This window comes from Odocoileus virginianus, chromosome 24 (genome assembly GCF_023699985.2).
Source record: "Odocoileus virginianus isolate 20LAN1187 ecotype Illinois chromosome 24, Ovbor_1.2, whole genome shotgun sequence".
Lineage (NCBI taxonomy): Eukaryota > Metazoa > Chordata > Mammalia > Artiodactyla > Cervidae > Odocoileus > Odocoileus virginianus.
In genome coordinates this window covers 1,125,347-1,146,165 of record NC_069697.1, presented here as the reverse complement: position 1 = coordinate 1,146,165, position 20,819 = coordinate 1,125,347, and the positions used below count along the sequence as shown (strand labels likewise).

Below are 20,819 nucleotides of genomic sequence, written 5' to 3'. Positions count from 1 at the left end.
TACTTAGCACTGTATTATCATTATTTACATATAAAAAATGTGCCAAAGAGAAATATTACATGTTTAGTAAAAATGTTTTTAACAAGTAGTTTTAAAAATAAAACTTCACAAAAGTTAAACTTACTAAATGTCTTAAAATTTTTTAACACTCTGAAGTAGACATTATATTACATAGCTGGGGAAAAAAAAACACTCCCCAAAGTCCCTGCCCAGGAAGAACAAGGAGGACATCAAGATGTTCTCAGCAATTTCCTCAACACCAGGAAATGAAAGGCTGGAGATGCCAAGTTTTCATCAGTTTACTTTTTTTTCTGAATAGACTTACTTATTATTAACTGATGAAAGATAACACACATATGATATTAAAAAATACAATCTAATGGTTCTAGTGTCATGACTGTCAGTTAAAGCTCAAGTAAGAAGAAGTTCATTTGGTTCCCTAGTTCTCTGAGCGGGGGGGAGGAGAGGGGTGCTGGGACTCTATCTAGTGGACCATTTTAGAACTATGTAACTTTTATTTTACATTATTAACATCACTTGCAGGAAGTTGCTTTACTGATTCAGATAATTATATCCTCCAAGGTAATACTATACTCAATTTCATGCTAATAAAAAGTTTCTTTATAGAGAATCATGTTTCTCACTTCTTCCCACAACTCATTCAAATGACTGTTTCAATCATATAAAAATACAAGATGCACTGGGGTCCATCTTAGGGTTTTCTTCTTCTCACAAAGAACCAGCAGATTATTTCCAAGTGCAATTTAACTGAAAACACCATTTCAACTTCAAATTTATTTTAATGATATGTACAGAAGTAAACAAATTACAATTAAAATGGAATCAGTTATGTTCATTACACATAACTTAAAATCATGCAATACTGCATGGTAAAAACAATAGCTTCATTCATATACAAAAGAGCATTATTTTGAGACTTGTGATAATGAAATTTTTGACGTAAGCTTTCGGTAAAGATTATTTCATAAAAATTTAAAGACCTGATTAATCAGTTAATGCATTATTAGGAAAGACAGTAAACAGTATTAGTAAAATGAGACTATAAGCAATGAACTTGAAAATTACACCAGGTATGGGGTTGAATGTAGTCTCCTGAAATAAATGTTTGGTTAAGAAAATAGCTTTGAAAAAGATCTCATATTGAAGCTATGTATTAACTTTGTGAAATCAGGTTATATAAATCAATAGTCAAGTTTATTCTGTTAAAGAAAATATGCCTATCCTTTCTTATACTCATAAATAAGTACTTATACAGTCTTTATATACAAGTGAAGAAAAGTTCAATGTAAAAAATATACTGCCAATCCACTTGTTATGGTTGAAATAGCTCTTTATCTACACATTAAATTGCATTGATGAAAATGTCCAATTTAAATCACATTCAACCAGCGTAAATATTTAAGCTGAGTATTTTTGTAAACAAGAGAGAAAAATAAATTCTTTCATTTCATCACTGGGCCACAATCTACTTCTCAGCTTAGAAAGCCAGAGAAAGGCTCAGCATTTAATCAGATCCAAACCTGCTAAACCCGGAGTAAACAAAGTGAATGTTTTCAAAGTGCGTAATTTCCAACTCATCCACTTGTACTGTTTTTCCAATTCCAGTTCATCAGCAAGAAAATAAAATGTACTTAGCTATAAAAAAATACTAAGGAATGTTATTGAAAAGGAAAGGCTATTTGGTAGAAGTAACTACAAAAATAATTAGTTTAAATCTTTGTAAAGCTTTAATGCAAGAACATCAGTACACATTCTTTCCATAAACCTTAAAGCATGATCAATACCAAGATTTCAAATTTCCACCTTTCAAGTACTTGAAAAAAAGTTGTAACAAAGTGTCTCTTCAAAGAATGATCATGCAGGTGTTAATCTGCTGACACTTGGGGACATGGATATCTCTGTTGGGTTGTCATCTCTGCCTCCACTGGCAGTAAGGACAGGCAATGAGTTACTCTCAAATGCAGGTGCAGGACAAATAGTCATGCCAACATTTTCATCTTCCCCATTGTCTGAATCCGGTGTTGTAACTTCACTTTCCTGAAGCCCCAGGATCTCACAAACTGCTTGTGGCAACTCCTGAATAAGAAGAACCAAATATAAAATCATCATTCACCATAGAGGAAAAGTAATCACAAATTAATACGTACTATTGAAGGTAACATCAAACATTTGTTCTAACAGTGCAATTGTTATGCACCTTCTCAGGCCTTCCTTCTCCACTTGAAATGAAATCCAAACCACTCTTTTTAATAAGTGGTCTTCTGATCTATTCTGAATTAGCCACTCTCCATCCTACCCCACCCCACCACTCCCACAAACATACTGTTTTCTAACATTTTGCATTTATTTCACTCTTTATTTACGTCATTCTTTTCCCTCAATACACAAATGTTCCTTAAACTTGAAAAGCATCACCAACAAGTTTTGAACAGAATAGCTATCAAATAAATATTTGTAAAACTGAACTAAAATAGGGCTTCCCTGCTGGTTCAGTGGTAAAGAATCCACCTGCCAATGCGGAAGACATAGCTTTGATCCCTTATCCAGGGAAGAGCCCACATGCCAAGGAGCCACTAAGCCTGTGCGCCCTGAGTGCCGAGCCCGGGAGGCTCAGTGACTGAGCCCATGCGCTGCAGCCACAGAGGCCCGAGAGCCCAAGCGCCCCAAGCGCCCCAAGCAGAGGAGCCCCTGAAGGGAGGAGCCTGCGAGCCGCAAGGAAGAGCGGCCCCCACTGTCCTCAACCAGAAACGCCCAGGCAGCAACGAAGTCCCGGTGCAGCCCTAAGTAGACAGATGCGTAAAATTATAAAGAAAAGAACTGAGCCAAAATAAATATTTGGAACCATGAACAAATGACACAAAAAGAATTCTCTTAAAAATCTGAAAACCAAAATACACCAAAAGTGTAATACTTTGGTTTAAATTCATAACATAACACCTCAAACTTGCCTTGTTTTTAGAGATAATTAAGAGCCTGACTGATATAAATGTAATGACATTGACCAAATAATATCCATTTAATTATTTCTGATTAGCATCTGTCCTGACTTGAAGGCACTATATATTCACTATGAGGTCCTATTCTGTGCTCACTACTTTGAAAATATATCGACGCTTCTACAGCCTCTCTTGTTGTTGCCAAAGTGTTCTCATTACTTTTATCATTCTGTCTTCTTATTGTCTCCTAGAATAATTATTCAATTGTTTTCAATTAAGTGCTGTAAATCTATAATGGTAAACAAATGTTTAGCCAATGCTTTGTGTCTGCCAACAACGTGCTAATTTAACTTCTAAAAAGAAAAAGTTTGTGACCTCAATCCACCAAAATCATACAGACAAAAAAAATCTTTCAATTACTTAAAATATTGTATACCTTGCATTTTACCATCTGTAGTGAAATTGCTTCTGCCTTGCATAGTACATCTTCCACACCAATTTTCATGGACAATTCATTGATATGCTAGAATAAATCAATAAAATAATTGAAACTGAAACACTATTATACTCTATTACACAATTTATTACTAGTTATATTCAGTCAGTTCAGTTCAGTCGCTCAGTCATGTCTGACTCTTTGCGACCCCATGGACTACAGCACGCCAAGCCTCCCTGTCCATCACCAACTCCCAGCATTTAATCAAAGTCATATCCATCGAGTCAGTGATGCCATCCAGCCATCTCATCCTCTGTTGTCCCCTTTTCCTCCTGCCCCCAACCCCTCCCAGCATCAGGGTCTTTTCAAATGAGTAAGCTCTTCGCATGAGGTGGCCAAAGTATTGGAGTTTCAGCTTCAGCATCAGTCCTTCCAATGAACACCCAGGACTGAGCTCCTTTAGGATAGACTGGTTGGATCTCCTCACAGTCCAAGGGACTCTCAAGTCTTCTCCAACACCACAGTTCAAAAGCATCAATTCTTCAGCGCTCAGCTTTCTTCACAGTCCAACTCTCACATCCATACATGACCACTGGAAAAACCATAGCTTTAACTAGACGGACCTTTGTTGGCAAAGTAATGCCTCTGCTTTTTAATAAGCTGTCTAGTTTGGTCATAACTTTTCTTCCAAGGAGTAAGCATCTTTAATTTCATGGCTGCAGTCACCATCTGCAGTGATTTTCAAGCCCAAAAAAATAAAGTCACTCACTGTTTCCCCATCTATTTGCCATGAAGTGATGGGACCAGATGCCATCTTAGTTTTCTGAATGTTGAATTTTAGCCAAATTTTCCACTCTCTTTTACTGTCATCAAGAGGCTCTTTAGATCTTCTTAGCTTTCCTCCATAAGGGTGGTGTCATACTAGTTATATTACACTGTAGATAATATCCTCAAAACAAAATACCCCCAGACTACAAGTAAACAGGAAATTTAATATATCCCTCATTAGATCATTTCAAGTTTTAAAGCTAAGGAACAGCTATTAATAATAAGCTATTGGAACATTAAATCCAGCAGCTGTCCCAAGTCTACTATCTCAAAGTTATAAGCAAAAGAATTACTTTTTTTAGAAAAGTAAACAACATAAAAGAGCATTTGTTGAATTTGCTTCTCTTTCTAATTAGCTAGGAGAAAAAATAACTGGCCAATATGTTCAACTTGCTGAACTGTCATTCTCAGAGACTTGTCCTAGTATTGACTATTACTGATAAAATTTTAAGTCACTCAAGAGATTCAGTAACACTCAAGGAAATGTTTGTTTTCCAACAAAAAGAGGAAAGAGTCAAAATATTAAAATCCAAATTAAAAGAAAAACTACCTTAAGTATTTCATTAAAGCCATAATGTTTTTCCATTATTTGTTGTTTTTCTGACTCCAGAATAGCACAACAGAGAAGAAGATGAAAATTTTTACATGGTAGTTCAGTCCACATTACCTATAGAAAACAGAACACATATTTAGTAAACTCTATCAATTCTAAAATATTTTCTTAAAAAAAAAAAAAGAAAAAAAAATAAAATATTTTCTTCATAGATATGATGCTCAATTCTGAATGACTTCTATGCAAAGCAGAAGTTGCCTAGATGGAGTAGTCCATTCTTTTTCTAGTTAAGAAATGAGATGTGGGGAATGAAAGTCTAAACTTTGCCCACAAACAATAAATGAATGATGATGAATCCCAAACATGTCTCCTTAGGTGACTACAGTTAGCACTGAGCCTAATCAATATGATAAACGGCTAAGGTATAAGCGTTAGAGGTATTTTCAATATTTTTCTGAACCTTCAGTTTTTCACTTTTAAATCATCTTCAGTCTCTGGGGGTGAGGGGAAAAGCTACATCACAGGAATAAAAATGCAGTTATACACTGCATGGAATCAAAAACACCCAGAAGTAGCTCTACATTCTAAGCAACATATTATATAATAAATCAGAATATCTGATTGTGACAAAAACTCAATCAACCACCCAAAATTTATACCCAAATGTGTACAACATTTGATCATTTCTTCCCAATAAATGTCCTAAAACTTAAAGTCTTAATTTCCTCTGGTTAATGTACTTAATATCTTTTTCAGAAAGATCAAAGACTTGTGTAAACAATATTATTAAAGCATACCAGAAATGTCTTTATTTCTTTTACTAAAAATAAACCAAGTAGAATCATTTTCAGACTAAATCCATTTTTGAAAGTTTAATTCTAATGCAATTAACCTCAAAGATTTCATTAAAAGTCCTAATTTATTTGGTAAACACAGATTAAGGAGTTATTACAACTACTGAAAACTTTTAAAATGAAGCTGAGATACTAATTTAATGAAACTGATAAACTTTAAAGTACGATTCTAGGTCGAGAACATGTTAAGTTTTCCTTCTAATTTCAAACAAAGACGTGTTCCTTCAGTTAATGCATCACTTTCTCTAATGGGAGCACAGCCACCAAAAGTAAGGAATCAACTTCCAGGTGTAAGGACCTCAGGATACTCACTGTATATTAGGTTCACTTATTATTCAAACAGATTATTTCCCCCATTCTTTCCTTGGGAAAGTTTCTGTCATCTTTACTTTCATAAAGATAAGGTAGTGGATGGTCATTATACCAATAGTCTATTTCGAAAGCATACCATCTGTTAACAATTAACAGATATATGAAAAGAAAATAATACTTTTCTGTTTTTCATCAAGAGTTGCCCTGGGTACAAGATGGAATAAAAAGATATAAACCAAAAACATGATCATGAATACTCTCCAGAGTGAAGAAAAGGGTAATGGGGCTTGGGGTGGAGATGAAAGATCTAAGTTATATCTTTCAATATTTTTTGCCTTGAAAAGAGAGGAAAAACTATTGGATTGGCCAAAAAGTTCATTCAAACAAATTTATTTAGCCAACTTGATAGAAGTAAATAAGGCAAAATCATTACATACGTTGAATGCAGATAGTAGCATATTTGTTACATTATTGTTAGTATTTTGCTCTAACTTAAATTTCTTTAAAAAGTAAAACAAAAGTCAGTTCCCTCCCAATACTCCAAACTACAAATAAAGTACCACCTCAACTGACTGGCCTGCCAAAACTTTCTTAACTATATTTCAATCTACACCCAAATTCAGTACAGTCTCACATAAGGTACCCCAAGGTCAAATGGTCTACAGAACTGGTTCTGGGTAACCTACTGGCCCCAGTCTCACAAGGATGTGATCTACAGAAAAAAGTTCCCAAGACCACACACTCAGTTCAACACAGTTTTTAAGGAGAGACCAGCAACATCAGAATTTCAGAACTGCTTTAGAAATTTCAGTCAGGATATTATAATCCATTTATACTCTATAGAAACAAAATGGTTATTTTCATAAAGTGTTACATTTTTACAATAATTAAGAACTTACCTCCCATAATCGAAGAATATCTAGAAAACTAAATTCCCTTTTAAATCTGATTAAAAGCCATCTGAAGCAAAAATAAAGGTATCCAGAGTCCTGGGATTCTACAAAAAAAAAAAAAACAAAAAACCCTTATTTTCTCTTACAATAATTATCTCAGAATAGGGTACCTATTTCAAACTCAGGGATTCTACAAAAAAAAAAAAAAAAAAAACCCTTATTTTCTCTTACAATAATTATCTCAGAATAGGGTACCTATTTCAAACTCAAATTTTTCTGTTCATCTTAGGCTATTAAAAGTCCTATAAATTTAATTATCTTCTACTAATTCAAGGAAACAATTCAGAATTGCAGGCTAACTTCTTTAAAAGCAAGACACCAAAAAACAGCTGACTCTCCATATCTCTTCAAGTCTGTGTCTGTGGATTCAACCAATTGTGAATGGAAAATATTTGGGGAAAAGAAAAATTCCAGGAAGTTCCAAAAAGCAAAAGTTGAATTTGCTGCACCTGGCAACTATTTAAAAAGGATTTACATTTTATTTACAAAGCAATTATGTTGTGTGAGGTATAATAAATAATCTAGAGGTGATCTAAAGTATACAGGAAGATGTACATAGGCTATATGCAAAAACTATACCATTTTACACAAGGGACTTGAGTCTCCTTGGATTCTGACATGAGGGTGAGAGTGTGGGTGTGTGAGTCACTCAGTCATGTCCAGCTCTTTTCAACTCTGGATCGCAGCCCATCAGGCTCCTGTCTATGGAATTTTTCAGGTAAGAATACTGTACTGGGTTGCCATTTCTTCCTCCAAAAGATCTTCGCAACCCAGGGGCAGTCCTCACAAATGAGAGATGACTCGTATTTCATAGTATGAATAAACTGTTTTAAGGCCGAATTGTACAAGGGGGACAGTTTGGTCCCACAGTTTTATTCCTCAGAGGAACTCAGGCAACATTGGTGGATTATATAGTCTTTACATTTTTTCTCTCTGCGTATTACCCTACAATTTGCTGAGTATAGCTTTGTTTCACTCAACTCACCTAAGTAACTGCAAAATCCACTGTCCAACAACCGAAGTAAGGTACTTAGCTGAATAAGCTGGGTCTTCATGCCTTGCATCTGCTCTTCGAAATTTTGATGCTTTAAAAAAAATATTAAGTAATCTTTAATAAATATTTTACCGTACATAACCACTGATAACTGTGCCATTAAAATAAGGACAAATGTTGTACTTACACCATACTGGTTATATTTTAAAATCACAACTAATTCAAATGCTAAAAGATTATTTTTTCCCACTATTTAAGATAAAGAATAATGCAAACAACAGCAGCTGTAGACTGACTGATAGACTATTCTTATATCAAATAAGAAACCTGGGTGAAAGGAACATACATTTGGGATACAAACTTTTATCAAATCACTTTACTGCTAAATATTTCTTCAAATTAACATAGGAAATAAAATTAATTTTAGCTTTAATATGTGTCCAGTGTTAAAGAATTAGCTAATTATTTCTTATGATTTGATGACATTAAGGAGTCTATGAAGTCAAAACCATTTTCATGACAATAGCAATACTAAAACAATCTATGCATTTTGCACTTTAAATTCTCCCATAATTGTAAAGGCTATAAAAAGGCTATATGTTGCAATAGACCGCATATAAGAGCAGATGTGAAAGTCAGCTGTCTCCTATTAAACTAAATACTAAACAGTAAAAGAAAATGAAAACTGGAAGATAATCCCTCTTTTCAGTAAATTGTTTTGGAAAAGTTATTTTTCATTTTTAAAAAATGTATGTGAAATTTCAGAAGGTTTACTGTTATCTCTAAATGAATGAATAAATAAATATCTGGGCTTCCCAGGTAGCTCAGTGGTAAAGAATCCACCTGCCAATGTAGGAGATACAGGTTCCATCCCTGCATTGGAAAGATCTTCTGGTGAAGGAAATGGCAACCCACTCAAGTATTCTTGCCTGGGAAATCCCATGGACAGATGAGCCTGGTGGGCTATAGTTCACCGGGTTCCAAGAGTTGGATACAACAACTAAACAACAAGATATTTATCAATTTCCTAGAACTTTTCATGACAAACATCAACAGATATAACCCACATAAACAAAAGCTCTTAGAATCTGCAATAATATTGAAGAGTGTGAAGAGGTCCTGAGATCATAAAGTTTGAGAACTACTGTGGTTTAAATGTTTTAATCTCTGAAACTGAGTAGATTCGCTACCAAAAGGTTTTGGGGATGCGGAGGGCACCAAAATAAATGAAAGGTTTCTTATGATTATGATCCCTTTAACCCTCATGTTCTAACCCCTTTATGGTGAACCACTGCCCTAATCTTTGTGAAAAGCCTAAGAATAACATCCTTTCCCCCTCACATTTCTCTTTTAGTTTTTGAGAAAATGTTTGGTAGTTTAGTCGCTAAGTCACGGCCGACTCTTTGTGACCCCGTGGACGGTAGCTCATCAGACTCCTCTGTCCATGGGATTCTCTAGGCAAGAATACTGGAGTGGGTTGCCATTTCCTTCTCTAATAATAGTGCTTTATTAGAAATATCTATCAGATTAGTTGGTTAAAAAAAAATTAAGGCTACTGATTCTCAATAAACTGGTTTCTCTTTAGTGATCTGAATAGTTTAATCAGCGAAAGAAATGCTTTAATAGACGAACACAAGTTTTTGGGATATAGTTTCTTCACATTTCCCACTGGAAAATAAAAGGGAAAGGCAGGACTAACTCTTTGATTAACAGTATAATTTTTGCTGTGACAAGGCCAAAAGCTTCCACTGTTTTGGAAGTACCAGCATGGCATGGCCACTGCTGCCCACTCTGCTATAAAAAGTAGCACTCCCAAAATGACAGAAGCCAACTTCAGAGAAGTAGCTATTACTGCAGAAAGGAAAAGGAGGTCAACAATGGATATACAAAGGGCTTCAAGTCTAACTATAAATGTGTATATACATTACATATGCATGTACATGTGTGCATACATATATGTATATGTACATATACACAGGTATGTGTATGTGCATACACACACATGTATATGGAAGGGGGTAAGAAGGAAGGGCAAGTTAAAACTATATGGCAAAATGAATGCTGGCTATAAGGAAGTTCATTAGATCATTTTGCAGTTGTTTCTATAATATGGCGATAAGAGAAAGAAGTCTATGCCTAGACCAACACTAGATGTGAGTAAATACCAACAAAAGTAAATCTACAGACATTGGATTCAGCCTCCATAAAGCAGTAAAAACTTACATGAAATAAAGCTGTAAAACAAAAACAAGGAATCAAACAGCAGAAGAGATTCAAGGACACCAAAACAATAACAATGCAGTGGAAATAATTGTGCAAACTATTTTGATTGTAACTTACTGCCCTTTCATATTACGAAATGTTTCATGTTATGTTTCACATCATGAAACAAAAAATGTTAGCAGACATTAAGAAATCTTTTTAGAATAAAGACTAGAAATATCCCCAGACTGTTGTCAATGGAAAAGGCATCTACTGTGAAAAAGACAGAAGAACTTGAACCTCCATACACAAAAATGACAGACTGTGAAATGTGTATTAAAGATGTTCAGAAAGTGGTCTTTACATCTGAGGCCTAAATACATGCACACATATGCATGTGTATACATATCTGGCATACAAGATAATACACTTGAACATGCCAGTATTAGCTCTTATGAAAACTATTACTGTAATGAGATGGTTAGATAGCATCACTGACTCAATGGACATGAATTTGAGCAAACTCCAGGAGCCAAAGGAATCTGGAGTGCTACAGTCCATGGGGTCACAGAGTTGAACATGACTTAGCGACTGATTAACAAAAGAAAAAGTAAATGCCATACGTTTGTACTAATTCTTAGAAAACCTACTGTAAGCTGAGATCTAAACTAAGCACTGGGGAAATACTCACGTATTTATTTTACAAAAATCTGTTGAACAAACACCTCATGTCAAGCATCAGGAAAATTCTGGCAGCATATCACAGAATGAGTTAAACAAAGACATGACCTCTTTATCAAACTATCTCTAGTGAAAAGAGGATAAACAACAAAAACAAGGAAAACAAAACAACAGTTTTTATACAATTATTATCAGTTGTACAGACCTTTATAACAAATGCCTCAGGTTTCTAGAGCGCTTAGGAGTATATGGAACTAAGAAGGCAGGTAAAAATCAACCAATCAAAAAGGTAAGGAAGACAAATTATGATACTATCAGATTACTGCAATTAACAATCTTTCTAAATAATCCAAAAAAATTAATTTATGGTAAAGGACTATATAATTTGAATATGTATTACTTTAATAGTAAAAGAATATTTTAAAACTATCAAATCTTATTAAGGATGGAAAAGAACTAAGCGAAGTAGTGATGAGTTGAAACCATGGAGAAGAGACTTGAGAAAACAGGTAAAACTGAGACAAATTAGAAGGGGAAATAAAAACAGGCAAGGAAGAGAGGAAGAACAGAAGTCATCAAAAAACAGAAGCAATCAAAAAGTTTCACATCTGTATCCCAGACTCTATATAGCAAGGAGTCATTTCATATGATTATATATTTGAAATCTTTATCCCCTTACAAGCAAGCCATTTCAATATCCGACCATGAAGGGCCAGCATCAAGCACATTAATTTTATTCTGAAACAAGTACAGAGACCTATGCAGTCAGGCCTTTGGGTTTCATGTGCTTTTATCTGCTCTACGCCCCTTTGCTTTTCTTCCCCCTTCCACTTTCTAAAGATTACTTGAGAAGACTGTTCTATTTTATTTTCCTGTTAATACTCTCTCTGTACTATTGTCCTAGAACTCTGTCTCTAAGATATATCAATGATAACAGATAAAATGTTCTTTGTAATAATATGTATATAGACAGTTCAACTCTAATAATCACATGCTTATGAAAAAACTAAGAAAGTGTCAATGTTACAAATAGTTCAAAAACATCTGGAGAAAAATCAGTCACTATAATGATAAAATCTAAAATGTTCACAAAAGGTAAGGATATTACTTGGCATGACTAAGCTTTATCTCTGAAACAGATGAAATGAAAATACCTCCAAAGAACTGAATCATCTACTTCATCAATATTCTATGACTCATTACCCTTCTGCAGATCATAAGCATTTACCAATATTAAATCCTGATTATTCCTATTCTATAGGCACTTACTATCTACTTTTAATATTAAAAATAGTACCAGCATTTCCAAGCCTCTTGAAACAAACACACAACAGAGCAATTTGTTTAAAATTCTACCATGACTGGCTAAATATAAACATCCATCTTATATAGTAAGATTATTATATAACTAAAATATTCAAAATTAATTTGATTAAAGGAAGGAGTCTCTGTTCTTACCATTTGGTCCATGTAGGAGGCAAAGCACCAAAAGGCATCCACTTCATTTTCCATCACATATAACAGAGGTGAAAGTAAGTCACTCATTCCTTGTACATAGCCTTAAAAAAAGAGAGAAAAACTAATCATACCTCTAAAAACCTAAACTTTCTGTATCCATCTATGCGTATCTCCACCAACTCACTTAAAATTACATCTTTTTCGGGTTTCACAGACTTGTGTATACTGATGTTCTTAAACAATGAGAAGGCTATCTAGCAACCAGGTGAGAAATGGGAGGTGCTTGCGAGGTCAAGCAGATATGTAACTGCTGTGTGTCTCACTGCAGATGTCACTCACTATCAGGAGAGGATAATACTAAAAACTTATGTGCAAAAGCATTATGATAAAGACGGATGACGGGAAACCCAGAGGAACATCAAACTGAAAAGAACACAGCCAAAGAAGATTTGTGAGAGAATAGTCAAGGAGAAAGGGGGGAAGCAAGGGAGAAGAATGCTATAAAAGTCAAAGGGAAAGAAGTTGCAAGGTCAGAGTGGACACCACCACCAAACTGCCATGAATAAGCCAAGTGAAATAAGAACTAAAAAAGGGTCCAACTGATTTAGCAACCAGACATCGGTAATCCACACAAAAATAACCACAACAAAATCACCTCTTTCAATTTCTCTTTTTTTCCTTTTGCTGTTACTCTAACCCAACCAATGCTAGCAAATGGATTTAATCCAATCAATATTTTGTATGTAAAACTACCATTTCAACCATCTTTCTCTTGACGATCTTACAATTTCTCAATCATGACACTAATTTAAAGCTCTTGATTAAAAGAAAAATTGGAAAGTTAAAGAAGCAGGTCCCTCCCTTAAAAAACAGAAAGTCTTAGTTTTGCTTTTCACCAGACCATGTCAAAAGTCTTATTTTTTATATTTCCATCTTATAAAATCTTCAATTTTCTTAACTATTTTACAATTAGATTTCAGACTTAAAATAGAGACTTGAATGAACCAAGGGACAAGAGCTCTTACAAAGCCTTTTCACATACATATTATCATTCAACTTTGGTAACTTGTGTATTTGTTAAAGTTACACAGAGATGTTTTTCCCCAATGATAGTCTGAGGAAAACAGGCTTTCATTTGCAGAACCAAAACTTACATTCTTATCATTCACCAAAATCTATGTGAACTGAAGTCATTGAAAACAGTATGCTTATTTTTAAAGGAGAGGGGATATTTCTGAAGAAATTATACATAATTTTACATCATTCTTCCTATTTTGGAAGAAAGCTTAAAAAATGACCCCAGGAAGCAGGTAAGCCAAAATCTCTTAAGAAAATTTGAGTTAAAAGTGTAATAAAGACACCCAGTTCACTTCAGGATCTCCTTACAAACAAAAGTCTAGTTCTATCTGCTATTAGCCTCTACCCTGTCATCTACCGTTACGCCTAATCCCTACCAACCTATGTCTACACTACACCCCATGGAAAAGTATGGTTCTATGCACATTAGTGCGCACGCATGCACACATACACAAACTTGGGATCCCCTTATTACAGTGCCAAACAATGGAGTTACCAAGACATTTAGAGAAAAGAGCTAGAAAAAAAGGCATATGATATGATACCTAAACATAAGCATATAAACAAATTTATTGCAGATGCTTTTTTAAAAAATAATACACACTTGTGATGATGAATCCTGTGTGTCAATTTGAGTGAGCCACAGGATGCCCAGATGTCTGGTTAAACATTATTTCTGGGAGTATCTGCAAAGGTTTTTCTAGAAGAGATTAGCACTTGAATCGGTGAACTGATTAAAGCAGATGGCTTTCAGAAATGTGAGTGGGCATCACCCAATTCACTGAGGGCCTGAACAGAACACAGAGATGAGGCAGGCTGAATTGCTCTCCGCCTGGCTGCCTGACCTGCGACCTCTATCTGCCCTCAGTGCTCCTGGCCTCGTACCTTCAGACTCAGGAATGAGACCTATGCCACGGCCCTCCTGCTCTCAGAAGGCTTTAAACCACACCACCAGCTTTCCCGGGTCTCCCAGCTTATAGATGGTAGGCTGGGAACATTTTAGTCTCCATAATGACATAAGCCAGTAACTTATAAGCAATCTTTTTTTCTTTCTTTCTTTCCCTGGCTAAAACAACATTTTTCTTAAGTAGGTCAGAAGGAAGACTAGACTGTTATCATCAAAAGTTTCCTACATGGAAATGACACAGTGAAAGCAATGACAAACATAAAGGCTAAACCAATCAAAGCATGAAGGAAATTTATCTGAATTCAACAAAGTGCAGAAGAGTACCACTTTACTGGGTCTGACTACCTATAGTCTATAATAGAACTATTTCAAAGTGTGCTATTCAAAAGATTTACAAAGCACCTTTCTTCTGGGGGGAAATGAGTTTTATTATAAAGTTATAATGAATAAAAATTTCTAAGAAGCTAATTTAATCCTTTAAGTCTTCAGCTTTCATACCAGATCAGTACTGTATCTCTTCTGTAAGTTTTAGTTAAATCAACTAGTCAAATTATTCTTCATACTCTTGTTGCTTTTCATCTATTTTATACATGATGTTCTTTGGGGTATATCATGAGTTGTGGGGGTGGAATTAATGTACAAATTCCTTTTAATTAAAGAAAGATTAAAGCTGTTTAAATTAGCATTCAGTGATGTTCAGATTCTGTACTAGCGCTGATTGATGTACATCTTAATCAGTACTACTACAATGTCTGAAGAAGTTCCCCTAAATTATTTTCATAACAAAGTTGTTTCAGTTGGGAGGTGTTAAAAATGAACTCCTTATCATCCTAATGCACACATTCTTAAAGAGAAAAGAAAGAGTTCATCTTTACATAGGTCAATTTTCCAGGTTAACTGAAGCTTATTCAGTTATTAGAGAATAAAATTTAAAAAAAAATCTTAAGCATTTGAAATCATTTTTTTTCTACTGGACACACTCCTGCCTTCTTACATAGAGTATTCTGAGTATAATTTAACCTTCTGTTGTTTATTCAGGATCATGATTATAAACATACATTGCAGGAAAAAAAAATAGGTACCTCCCACAGAGACACCTTAGGTGTACCCTCTGCACAAAGGAAGAGTTACTCTTCCTTGAGTTCTTCTATCTGCTTTTGGTAATGTCTGTTTTCTGTATGCTTTTGATGGTTTTTGCCTTCCTCTTCACTACTAACGAGATTGTATTAAATGCAAACACACCGATACCTCATCTGTGGGCTAAGAGGTCAAACAACTCAATATGACAAAATCAACTACAAGAGTAAACTTACAGCCCAGGTTACTTTACTGTGAGTAAACAGCAAGACAGTGGGGGAGCTGGTGAAGGATCCACCTGCTCAATGCATGAGATGCAAGAGATGCAGGTTCAATTCCTGGGTCAGGAAGACCCCTGGATTAGGAAATGGCAACCTTCTCCAGTATTCCTGCCTAGAAAACTCCATGGACAGAGGAATCTGACAGGCTACAATCCACAGAGTTGCAAAGAGTCAGATATCACTGTCTGCTACTTCAAATCCATGTCAAACAGCAAGCAATTTGGTCCAGGGCTTTATGAAAACTACCCTGGCTTCTTTCAAGGCCAGAGTTCTTAATAAAATCCCTGGGTATGTTTCAGATAACTTAAGTATCCAACCAGAAAGAATGTGGGGTTAATATAGACAAATGGAAATAGCAATTTATCCCAATAGCTTGTCTGTGACTCAACGCCTGGAAAAACTGAGCATTCAGGAACGACTTCTGAGGATATACATTCACACTTCACAGTTGCCACTGGAGAGGATGCCTCCTGTTCTCCACGATAAAGCCCCTATTTCCAATAGTGGTTAGCAGAGACTGACATGGCAATGGGTCAGGGTGCTGAACGTGTGGAGCTAAGAATGCCAGCCTGGAAAATGTTCGCCCTGGTGGTCCAGTGGCTAAGACTCTGTGCTCCCACAGCAGGGGGGCCTGGGTTCAATCCATGGTCAGCTAACTAGATCCCCATATCCTGCAACAGCCAAGTAAATAAATAAAAACATTTTTTAAAATGCCAGCCTGAAATAAAGAGCTGGGCCTCTACCCCCAGCCCAGTATTTACTATTTATGCAGCCCTGAGTCACTCTCTAAATCACTATAACTTTATTCATACAACTGGGATTATTAATCCACTTCTTAAAAGAGGCTGCTAATACAATCAAAATTGAGCAGGACAACACTCGGTAACCTGAGAAGCACTCCAGTCCCTAGTATTTTCAGCGATCCAATGTGAGGTTCATTATAGGTGTGACCCGACAGGACTGGGCACATTTCACATTTTAAAGAGAAATCTGAGATATTCACTTCCTGTCATAAGAGGCTGATGCTGCAAGATCCTCAGGAGTTTACATCTTTCCCTAACCCACATATAAGAAGCCAAGAAGAATTCTTGGTTCATAGATACAAACAGTGAAGAAAATATACTCGCAATTCAAGGTTCATTTGGGTTTAATATGACAAATACTCAATTACCTTCTCCAAAAGAAAGTCTTAAGTTCTATTAAGGTAATCTGGAAACATCTACCCTCATTATCCTCTACTGGGAGTCACTAACATCAGTAGGTAACTCAGAAACTTGTTCATTCTTTATACGCACTTAAAGGTAGATGCTTAGGGAGTTTATTGGTCCCTTAAAGAAACAGTTCAAGTCCTCTTGTCCCTTAAAATACTGTTTCCTCAAGTTTTCCAGCCCTTAGCATCACTTTCCCATGCAATCCCCCACTTCAACCTCCACTGCTAGTCTTTCCAACCCATTCCTGGTAGAAAGCCGACTAACCAGGAAAAAAGAGTGAAGTTTCACATGCCCTAGATAATTATCTGCACCTCTTATCTATGATATCAAATCAGCATTTTTCTTCACAAGGGAGAAAGCCTATTAAAAAAAGGTTTCCAAACTTTCTCAGGTCACAGTACGCCTCAGAAATTTTTTTCCACAGCATCCCAGGTTCAAAAATATTAATAACATTTCCATTTATTAAACATATCCAAACAAATTAATAAATATTTACATCCTATGAACTTTAGGACCTGTTGGGCACCACACTACTTCTCAAACTTTGGAATCCAATTGGATACCAACATCCTCATCTATTTTCTCACAGTACTTGCTTATCACAGCAAAGTAAAAAACTCTCTTTTGTAAACATAACTTCATCAGAAGGAAGGAATGTGGTGATTTAATGCTGAAACCCTGAACTACTCCAGCTAGTAGTTAGAGCAGTGTCCTACAGATGACCCTCTATTTCCCTCAAATATTTAAAATATCCAACATCAGTCCCACGAGTTTGCTGCAGCAACCCAGTGCTCTCTGGTGCACAATTTGGGAACCACAGCCTTTTAAGTTTCCAGTCCCCAGTAGAACAACCCCTATAAAAACTACATCACAGAGCTTTTTACATACGTCTAGTTAAATTCTAAATTAAACATACATCTTTAAATTAGGGTATTAGAGGAGAACTTACCTAAATCAAAATCATACATACAGTAGGTCATCAAAATGTCATGAAGCAAAATCAACCCTGGATTATCTTGACCTTCATAAAACTTGTTTGTTCGATCTGTTCTGTTAACATCTTTTTCTGAGAAAGAAAATCACGTTATTTGAAAACTTTTAGAATGACAGATTTTTATAAAGCTCATATCTTATAAGTAGAGTTATTTTTCTTGTTATTAATTTTACTCTCTTACTAAGCTTTTACTTAATGAAAAAGTTCATCAAATTCCATTTCAGATAAGCAATAAAGCTAACATTTTGAAACTTTTTTCCAGTCAGTCCACCTCCTCTTGAGTATATTTTAAAATACTTTTCAATTTTTATCTAAACAGAAACCTTTCAATTGAATAGTAGGAAATATTTTTGATTAATTAAAACCAACACCAAGTATTAATAGTTCACATTAGTTAGCAACAAAAATGCCAGTCATGAACACATGTGACAGGCAGTAGTATCTGAAAACAGTAATGAAAAAAGTTAATATGCAGTCAAGTGTAATCAAAGAGATTTGTTTTCATAATTGCTTCATTCATTATAGGAAGTATTATGTTCCATAATCATCTTTAGGACAAACTACTTCTGTATCCTCAATATACATTATTCAGTTTATAAAAGCAATCTATTTTAATTCTGAAAAAATGAAAATCCATTTTTCTGAAAATGATTTTAAGACACTAAAAAAAGATCCAGAAACATCACCAGAAGTGTATCTCAACTGGTACCTGCTGCTGTTGCTGCTAAGTCGCTTCAGTCGTGTCCGACTCTGTGCGACCCTATAGACGGCAGCCCACCAAGCTCCCCCGTCCGGGATTCTCCAGGCAAGAAAACTGGAGTGGGTTGCCATTTCCTTCTCCAATGCATGAAAGTGAAAAGTGAGAGTGAAGTCGCTCAGTCATGTCCGACTCTTCGCAACCCCATGGACTGCAGCCTACCAGGCTCCTCTGTCCATGGGATTTTCCAGGCAAAAGTACTGGAGTGGGCTGCCATTGCCTTCTCTGACAACTGGTACTTATTAGATGCATATTGCTGTGAAACACCTTACAATTAAAAAGGCATTCCTCAAACTTGAATCCCTCAGTAAATTAAGAAAAAATAATGTAAAGAAATTGAAAGTGATTAACCTACTCTATAATCAGTTTTGTTTAAAACTAATAACTGTTCTCTTCCCCATCCCTGCCCCATAAACGGAATAATCTGAAAACAGTCTCAATTAACTGTTGTGAAGAGATGAGGAGGTATTTTACAACAAAGCAGAATCTAACACAGCATGAGTTTAGATTCTGTAAGAGTGTTTAAAAAATCATAAGGACAATAGTCTAGCTTTCTGCTAAAACATACTACACTTGATTCAATAAATATAAGCACCTATCTATAGAACACTATGAAGACATTTTCAAACAAGGAAAAGCAACACCAATCATGCTATAACTGTCAAATTTCATTTAAAAACATCTTTCATTCTCATATCATGGTTGATAAAGATAAGTTTTTATTAACTCAAGCACAATTTACATAGTCATAATGGCAACACAGAATTTCTTCCCTTACAGGTGTTTTAAACACAGTAAAAAATTATTTGTGCCATCAAGAACTATCTGTTATTTCTTTCCTCTTGTGTATTTAGTAGACATGCCAGGCAGAAAACAAAAAGGTATCAAAAATGATACAAGGAAAGTGTTTCTAGAAAGAAAACGAGCACTGAATTTTTTTTTTTAAGTCCTCATTAAATCCAACTCTAACCTGATGCAGCGAAGACTGAAGAAAAGCACAACTACGCAGACCGATCCGTTTTACATTCACCATTACTACCCAGAAGTGGATCCTGCCTGGCAATCATGCTCTACTTCCTTCATGCGTCCCCTTTCTTCTCGTATTATTTTACATCTTCCCTCCACACCTCAGCTCTGAGGATCTTGCTTCCTATCTCTGAGAAAGTGAAAGTCATCCAAAGAGAACTCCATAGATTCCTACTACTTTAACCATACAACAGCCTCTGGACTCCTAGTCTCCCTTCTCTATCATATTGCTACAAAGCTTCCATGATTGTCGCTACAACCAAATCCCTCCTCTTGTGCACAAAAGCCATGCCCTATTGGCTATTCAAAAATAGGGTCCCAGTTAATTCTTGCCTCGTTTTATTGTTTCATCCAGCATTCAACCATACAATTGCTTCTATCATAAAAATCTTTCTTAATCTCACTCTTCCCTCTAATTGCGGCCCCATTTTCTCTGGTTACAGCAAAACTACCTGAAAGAACTGTATATACTGTCTCCACTTCCTCTCTTCCCATTCCCTCTCGAACTCACTCCAATCAGGTTGGCACATCCACCACTCCACCAAAATTTTTAGTGATCTCTTTATCACTCTGCTCAACAGTCAATCCAAGTTTTCATCTTACTTAACATCCCAGTCACTACTTTCTGAAACGCTTTCAGTTGTTCAGTTCAGTTCAGTCACCCAGTCGTGTCTGACTCTTTGCGACCCCATGAACCACAGCATGCCAGACCTCCCTGTCCATCACGAACTCCCACAGTCCATCCAAACTCATGTCCACTGAGTGGGTGATGCCATCCAACTATCTCATCCTCTGTCATCCCCTTCTCCTCCCACCCTCAATCTTTCCCAGCATCAGGGTCTTTTCAAATGAGTCAGCTCTTCACATCAGGTGGCCAAAGTACTGGAGTTTCAGCTTCAGCATCAGTCCTTCCAACGAACACCCAGGACTGATCTCCTTTGGGACTGACTGGTTGGATCTCCGTGCAGTCCAAGGGACTCTCAAGAGTCTTCTCCAACACCAGAGTTCAAAACCATCAATTCTTCAGTGCTCAGCTTTCTTTATAGTCCAACTCTCAAATCTATACATGACTACTGGAAAAACCATAGCCTTGACTAGATGGACACTTGTTGACAAAGTAATATCTTTGCTTTTTAATATGCTGTCTAGGTTGGTCATAACTTTCCTTCCAAGAAATAAGCATGTTTTAATTTCATGGCTACTATCACCATCTGCAGTGGTTTTGGAGCCCAAAAAAGTAAAGTCAGCCACTGTTTCCCCA

The 20,819-nt window shown here is 35.9% G+C and overlaps 1 protein-coding gene across 3 annotated transcripts in view; it reads right to left on the bottom strand.

The window, feature by feature from the left end:
• Positions 1 to 780: 780 nt before the first annotated feature.
• TBC1D15 (TBC1 domain family member 15) overlaps positions 781 to 20,819 on the bottom strand; it is a 73,411-nt gene continuing 53,372 nt past the window's right edge. For all 3 annotated transcript variants that reach the window (XM_070454200.1, XM_070454201.1, XM_070454199.1), the window contains 7 exons: positions 17,731 to 17,847; positions 12,229 to 12,329; positions 7,879 to 7,978; positions 6,840 to 6,937; positions 4,772 to 4,888; positions 3,394 to 3,480; positions 781 to 2,097 (listed from right to left, as the gene is read on the bottom strand). In XM_070454200.1, coding sequence (XP_070310301.1) covers positions 1,876 to 2,097; positions 3,394 to 3,480; positions 4,772 to 4,888; positions 6,840 to 6,937; positions 7,879 to 7,978; positions 12,229 to 12,329; positions 17,731 to 17,847 — 842 coding nt within the window. In that variant the 3' untranslated portion in view covers positions 781 to 1,875. The remainder of the gene's footprint in view (positions 2,098 to 3,393; positions 3,481 to 4,771; positions 4,889 to 6,839; positions 6,938 to 7,878; positions 7,979 to 12,228; positions 12,330 to 17,730; positions 17,848 to 20,819) is intronic.